The sequence below is a fragment of the Manduca sexta genome, chromosome 28 (genome assembly GCF_014839805.1).
Source record: "Manduca sexta isolate Smith_Timp_Sample1 chromosome 28, JHU_Msex_v1.0, whole genome shotgun sequence".
Lineage (NCBI taxonomy): Eukaryota > Metazoa > Arthropoda > Insecta > Lepidoptera > Sphingidae > Manduca > Manduca sexta.
Genome location: NC_051142.1, coordinates 10,635,563 through 10,642,738, shown reverse-complemented (window position 1 = coordinate 10,642,738; position 7,176 = coordinate 10,635,563). Strand labels below are relative to the sequence as shown.

General features: G+C 35.6%; 1 protein-coding gene across 2 annotated transcripts; it reads right to left on the bottom strand.

Moving 5' to 3' along the window:
* Positions 1-1,563: 1,563 nt before the first annotated feature.
* LOC115445561 (para-nitrobenzyl esterase) lies at positions 1,564-6,786 on the bottom strand. Of its 2 annotated transcripts, XM_037444657.1 has the most exons (4): positions 6,595-6,786; positions 4,337-4,562; positions 3,283-3,553; positions 1,564-1,869 (listed from the first exon to the last, which is right to left on the bottom strand). In XM_037444657.1, exons 1-4 carry the CDS (start codon positions 6,766-6,768, stop codon positions 1,665-1,667), a joined length of 876 nt encoding a protein of 291 aa, XP_037300554.1. In that variant the 5' UTR covers positions 6,769-6,786; the 3' UTR covers positions 1,564-1,664. The 2 variants fall into 2 exon arrangements, with proteins under 2 accessions (XP_037300554.1, XP_030027742.2); XM_030171882.2 differs by having other exon boundaries at positions 3,283-4,562.
* Positions 6,787-7,176: the final 390 nt, after the last annotated feature.

Sequence of the window (7,176 nt, the reverse complement as noted above, 5' to 3'; positions counted from 1 at the left end):
GTTATAGAAAATAGTTTGTTTGTTACTTTTTCGCGCCTTAATTATTCAACGTATCATGACAAAGTTTTGTGTATACTTGTCACGGATTCAGAAAAGGATATAGGGACATTACATTCAGAAAAAAGTAGTTATTATTTCTGAGAGATAGAAATTAAAAAAGTAGCACTCGATCCGCGTAAACACGCCTCCATTTAGATACATGTCGTCAGGCCTCTAAGTGGCAGCGCCTTCCTTTTTTAAAAGCAATGATCTAGATATTTATATTTTCTGTTGCGTACATAATAGAAAGGAGAAAAGTAGTCCAACAATCCAATTACACATATCGAAATTATTCTAGTTGAAGAATCAAGTAACTCTCGTTGAAGGAAGATGTAAAAGTTTATTAATTTGGTAAGAAAGTTATAAAAAGTTGTTTTATTTCTGAGTGCCATGTTGTTGGAATTCGCCGTCATGTCTATTCTACTATAATAGTATATATTTTATTATTTACTATGATGCCTGACAGTTGGTACGTTTCGTATTTTTTTTATTAACGTATCTAAATCATGGAATTATTATATCTTAATCTAACTACAACTGAATTAAAAAAAACTTACAATATAAAAGGTAAATTTCATGTAGTTACCGCTTGGAAATTTTGTATCATGAATCAAGATGTGAATAATAATGATTTGTGTAAATCTTTAAAATTGTAATAAGCGCTCTAAAATAAATGTACGCAAGAAAAAAATCCAAAGAACAAAATTTAGAATTAAGACAAAAAGTTACCTTTTACTACTTTTCAAATCGAGTTGCGAAATAAATTCAGTCTATCATAAAAAAATATTAAGTCTCCTAATTTTGTCGGATAAAAATAAATGAATATACATATTTAATTAACCAAAATTAGTATTCCATTTGGCGTAACGTATTTTACGCCAAATACCCGTTTCTCAGCACAATCATATGTTATGCATGTTCGTCGCAGCGGCGCACCCTCGTCTTCTAAATCCCTGGAGGCATTCTGGGGATTAAAATTTAATTGTCGCTGCTTCCGTCCCTCGCATTATTTTAACTTATTTTTTGCTGTGAAAGAAACGTGCGCCGAACTGTCAACCCATCACTTTGACTGAAAGCATAATGATGTCCTTTAACAGCCATTATTACTTCGCCTAATGAGAGCGCCTGTCGCGCACTGTCTAGACACACTGGTTATAAAATAATGACCCTGTTTTTACAGAACGAATTTGAGAAATTTCAGCGTATTAGAACTTTTAATGGTGGATTGTTTGTATTTTATAGCGTCTTAGAAAATAATCTTACTGACAATGCGAAAAACTTCCTTGTTTAATTAGCAGTCGAAGTATTTATAGATATGGGTTGTAGACAGGAAGATCCTGGTGGCAATTTCTAGTTGGAAAATATTTTTGGGTTTTTCTAAAATGCTTTTAACGAGTCTGGATGCTTTCGAATAGGTTAACGTTAGGCAGTCAGAAGGTCGTTAAACTTAACAAAATTGTTTCCACTTTACAATTTTTTTAAGGATGTCTGGCGCCGATCTCACGTTAGAATTAGACAAGGGCAGGGAGAAGAAGACTAAAGACGTAATTTTATTATAACTTATTATGGCATCAACAATTAAGTTATTTTATTATTGCTGTTTGGTTATGAAACGTTATTGTCCGTTAAAGCTCATCATATGATATTCGAAGCTTAGGTGGCGGCACAGGCGTATGGTAGTATTTGTCATAGATGTCACTCCAGAAGCGCACGCGCCGCTCTAGCAAAGCGCTCTTCAGCTCCAGCGTCTGTCCCAGCGACATGTACGGTGTAAAGTTTGCGCGCACGGCCGGCCATGATGGGAACGGGGAACCTTCTAACACTGGTTTCCTGAAATATGGAATTTAACTTAAATTTACGCATTAATCTAAAGTGAACTATACCTAGTCTTGCCATAAATATTGTAATAAAGAAAAAAGAAAATTGTTAACTGCAAATAACATTTATTACTTTTACAGTGTGTCAGTTTAATACATAAATATAAAACAATTAAAAATATAAAAAGCTTATTCGAAGTGGTCTCCATTGGCTGCAATACAGTCCTTTAAACGATGAGGCCAGTTATCAATAGAAGCACGCACTCTTTCCATGGGAAAATTCTTCACTGCCAATCGTATAGATTGTTTTAGGGACTCCAAATTATCATGGCGTTTAGAGCAAGCTGTACTCTCTAAAACTGACCACAAATCATAATCCAGCGGATTAAGATCGGGACTAGACGACGGCCAGTCTTCAGCTCTGATGAAGTCCGAAACGTTCGATTCCAACCAAGACTGCGTGGACCGAGCTTTATGACCCGGCGCCGAGTCTTGCTGGAAGGACCATACTTGGTTATTGAACATGGTGATGTTAAGGGGCTTAACTACCTTCTCAAGAATGGTATCTTGATACACTTGTGCCGATGTTTTGATACCTTTTTCACAAAAATATGGCTCAGTCACTCCTTCATAGCTAACACCCCACCAAACCATCACTGAAGTCGGATAATGTCCACGTTGCACTCTGTCGACTAATTGGGAAGCTTCCTTAGAGCTTTGAGCATAAATACGGTCATTTTGTTTGTTAAAATGTTGCTCAATTGTAAAAATTTTCTCATCCGTAAACAAAATTTTTCTGTGACCTCCCTTTGCGTACCGCTTCAGTAGTTGTTTCGATTTTACCACCCTATTCTTCTTTAAATTATCAGTTAAGAAATGGCCAGTGCGTCTCTTATAGGCTGCAAGTCCTAAGTCATCTTTTAAAATACGCGACATGGTTCTAGGTGCTATCTTCATTTCCCGAGATAAAATCTTTTGCTTTCGGACAGGATTTCTTCGAATTCTTTCCCTTACTGCTTTGACCACCTTTTTCGTACGAACACTACGTGGACGGCCAGATCTTTTTCTGTCACAAACAGAGGAGGTCTCATTGTACCTATTAATAGCCCGGTACACAAACATTTTACTAATACCAAGTGTATGGAGAGTTTTAAAAATTGCATTTGGCTCCATACCTACTTTGTGTAATGCTATCACAGCGATTCGGTTCTCTTTATCACCCCACACCATTTTAATATCGCAAAATATTTTACAATGTATTGGCGCCAAAATGAGAAAACACAATGAACAATCGTATAAAAATGACAGATTCGAAATTCAAATGTAATATTTTTTTATAATTAAGTGTAACAGTATTTATGGCCAGACTAAGTATAGAAGAATCATATAGCTTTAAATTAGTAAAATGATATAAGAATTTGCTCACCCGGTTGTGATGAAGTTGGACCACAACTCTCTCATCGTTCGTTTGATCTCTTTATATTCTAAAGTAATATTCAATTCGTCTGGTTGGTTCAAACCGGTTCCGTCAAATACTGCCATCGATTGGGCGCAGTGTTCAGCACCCCGAACATTCGTGTGAGGTATCAACGCAACATTCTTATCAGTGAAAGAATACTCGTAAAGATATATCTGATCATGAACATTCTCTAAATGCGTCTTGGTTGATAGTAAAATAGGGTTTGTAAAGAAAATATCTGAAAAATAATTAATGTAAGACAAAATGTTATCGTTGCTAATAGGTCTATCGTTGAAGTAAAATTGTTTAATAACTTTGGCAACTTCTTCCTTTTCCCTCTTGTCTTTAAAGATTAAATCGGGTGGTAAATAATTTGCAAAATTTTTATTCATGCCATTTCTCCACTTTTCGAACAAGTCTATGCGGTTCAATCCCTCCATGTTCGAAAAACCTACGAGCATTGGAACCTTCTCATAGCTTCCACTCTTTATAATACTGATAGGATCCTCAATAAGAAAAGATTCGTCGTCAACATCATTTTCGACACAAGGCGAGAAGAAATATGAATTGTCGACTTCAGTAACAACGGCATCCATCATCAGCAGTTCCAATGATGCTGATTTATAAAAATTTTCTAAGGCATAAATGTCATCAGTGTTGGTGAAGTTTAGTCGTTTTGCAAATGTTTTAGCAATTTCTAAAGGGTTAGGCTGAACTGAAAAGGCACCAATACCGTAGCCACTTTCTGGAATAGCTTTGTGAAAAAGTCCTCTACTACTTTTTGAGAGCACTAATAGATCCGTTGAGGCTCCGCCAGAACTGTAACCACCTACAGTAACATCACTGGGATTCCCTCCAAAGGCTGCTATGTTATGTTTCACCCAGCGCAGAAGAGCTACTTGGTCTTTCATCCCGGCATTACCGGGAATATCTTTTGTGCCTAAACACAGAAATCCATGTTTGCCAAGACGATAGTTAAATGTGACTACAATCATGTCTTTGGTTCTCATTAAATTTTCACCTGTCAGCCAATTACCATAACCTATCTGAAAGCCACCGCCATGAATAATAATAAAAACAGGTAGATTATTCTTCTTCGTATCTGGTTGAAATATATTGGCGATCAGGCAGTCCTCTTGCATGAGTTTCTCTTTTGGTACTATCGGTGCAAAGTCGGCCTGTGGGCATATTATGCCTTTATCGATCGCTTCTAAAGTCTCTTGCCAAGTCGGTGGTGGTAGTGGAGCCTGTCAAATAATAATAATTATATATTATTTTAAAGCGCAGTAGAAAATCTATGCTGTAGACAATTTTGTCTTCTTAAAGGGTTTGCTAAAGGCGCACTGTCAGTGCAGTGCCAAATGCAGGAATTCGTCAGCAAGTGATACCATTTAATAATGCAACTATAAAGTTATCGAAAGTCGTTCTCAAACCTTTGATTCCGTAAAGTACCCACAACATCCTGGCCACTATTAAAATTAATTAATTTAACATCTCTCGTAGATTGCTTACCGACTTCATAATTTATTTGCACAGCACTGTACTATCAAACGCATGCCACTTTTTTGTAGTGGAAAGTGGGCTAAATTGGTATGCGGGGCATATGCAAATAGTGGAGCAGTATATCATTGGTATTATGCATAAATATGTACTGATATTGATGTGTATATTTAAATCTCATGAGCTGCAATGTCCTCTCGTAGATTAATAGTAGAGTCCTCCAGGTCCACGATGGGAAATAATTATTTAATCTAACATAATATTATATTTTAATATTCTATTCCTGATTTCTTGCTACAAAGTATGAACATATATTGTTTATTATATAGGGTTGTAAATTTTGCGTGTATAAAAAGAGTTTGACAATATTTTTAATATATATTTTTTTTATGTAAAATTTGTATCAGATACTTTTGCATATAGGTATGTGGCAACTTTGTGTTACAGAGGTGTTTTTTAATTATTTATGGTGCATAATTACAATAAGAAAGACACAAAGTGTAGATAATAAACGTAGAAAGTCTATATTTTAGAAAATAATTTATGAGTGGGATAAAATTCAGCTAAATCTGTTCAGCGAATGCTGTGTTGTTTTGTAACAAACATCCAAATAATTAACGAATGAAACTAACCCAAACGAGGGGCGAATACACACATTTTCATAAAAAATGACGTATTATGCTGCATTTCATGAATTTATTTCGATTGTATTTAGCGAGCCAATAAACTTGTTTATCGTGTAATCCCAAATCAAACGTGGTACCTCTTTCACCAAGTATGAAAAATCTAAGTATTAAACAATTTATTTACACTCCCTCCGTAAAACTTGAGTTTAGAGGCAATAACTTCAAACCAAGTTATATGTTTGAGCTAATAGGAAGGGTAACTCCACTGTCTTGATGATGACTGTACCTAATATAGTCCAGATTCCCTAAAACATGGTGCTGCACCTGGATAAGATTCACTCATTCACTCACTCTAACTGGTGATAGGTCTCTCATATGTGAGAGTCCGCCTGGGTAGGTACCACCGCAATGTCCATTTCAGCCGCCAAGCAGCAGTGTGTAGTCACTGTTGTGTGCCGGTTTGAAGAACATTGTAGCCATTGTAACTACTGGACATAATGAGACTTAACATCTCATGTCTCAGGTTGGCGAACGCAGTGGAATACCAAACAATACTTATTACTTAGTAATTAAAGATGTTGGATGGTGTTTCTACTGTTTATGTGTGGTCGTATCGCTTACCATCAGGCGAAAAGCAAGCTCGTCTAGTCATTCAAGCAGCAATAAAAAAGATACTCGTCATTCAAAAACTAGAATTAAAATATATTATGATCTTAATAATATAATTGTTTGATAGATTAGAAGCAAAACAACATTTTATTTATATTTTTTGTGTGAGTAATACATACCTGTGCGTTATAGGAGGAAATAAATATTGTGTTAACGGACAGGAAAATAATACAACAGGCTTGTGGTTTGTGATTTTACAACAGAATAAGCTTTTAACAATAAACAACGTATTATCAAAGAATAACACAAAGTCACGAACAATACAAAAAATAATTTAAATTTGTTTATTGTTAACTAATAATTCTGATATTCAACGTTGCCGTGCAAAATATTCTTTTAGTACATTTAAAATACAAAGCTTTTACATATTTTTTTTATGTGTCAGTATAAGAAATCTACATAAAAAGTCAGAACTAGGAAAGTTTTACACCTGGTGACAATGGCTACGCTTTTATTCTGCGTCTGTAACGGAGTTACAAAATACCTTGAATTTGTTGACTCCCGTTGGTGCTGCAGCGTAGGGAATGCCATAGAAAGTGAATATGTCTCCGCCAGGATCCCTGTACCCTCGCACGGGACCCTGAGGCAGTTGCACCACTCGCGAGACATGCGCGCTAGCCGTCATCGAGACGTACAATACAAACGTCCATCGCCACATTGCGAAGATAAGATACTAATGTCGATTCAAGCTGGCATTTACTTTGTGAAGATAAAAGATTATAATGAAAAATAGAAACGATCACTGATTTGAAACAAAAAATCTTTATATAGGTTTATTTTCCTATATTATTTTTGTTGATATTTAAATTATTTTATTTAAGTATCATTTTGTTTTACAATTGATTTGGGCTTTATTAGCCAAAACGATGGCCTAGTAACTCTACCAGTATCTTTTTCCGGAATAAAAGTCCACCTGAACAATAACGAATATGTAAACTCTGCGCCCGAATGCAGTCGATTAAACTTTTGATTTGCGCCAAAAATCGACACCGGGTGAAGCATGGACAAATATTCGTAGTAACGAACACACTCGAATAATCTGTTTTCATAAGTACTCGTTTTCACG

Coding starts and splice junctions, on each gene's coding strand:
- LOC115445561 (XM_030171882.2), bottom strand. CDS start 6,768: ATGTGGCGATGGACGTTTGTATTGTACGTCTCGATGACGGCTAGCGCG. Junction 4,563..6,594: donor CGGGAGTCAACAAATTCAAG/GTATTTTGTAAC, acceptor ATTATTTGACAG/GCTCCACTACCACCACCGAC. Junction 1,870..3,282: donor TCCAACTTCATCACAACCGG/GTGAGCAAATTC, acceptor TCCATATTTCAG/GAAACCAGTGTTAGAAGGTT.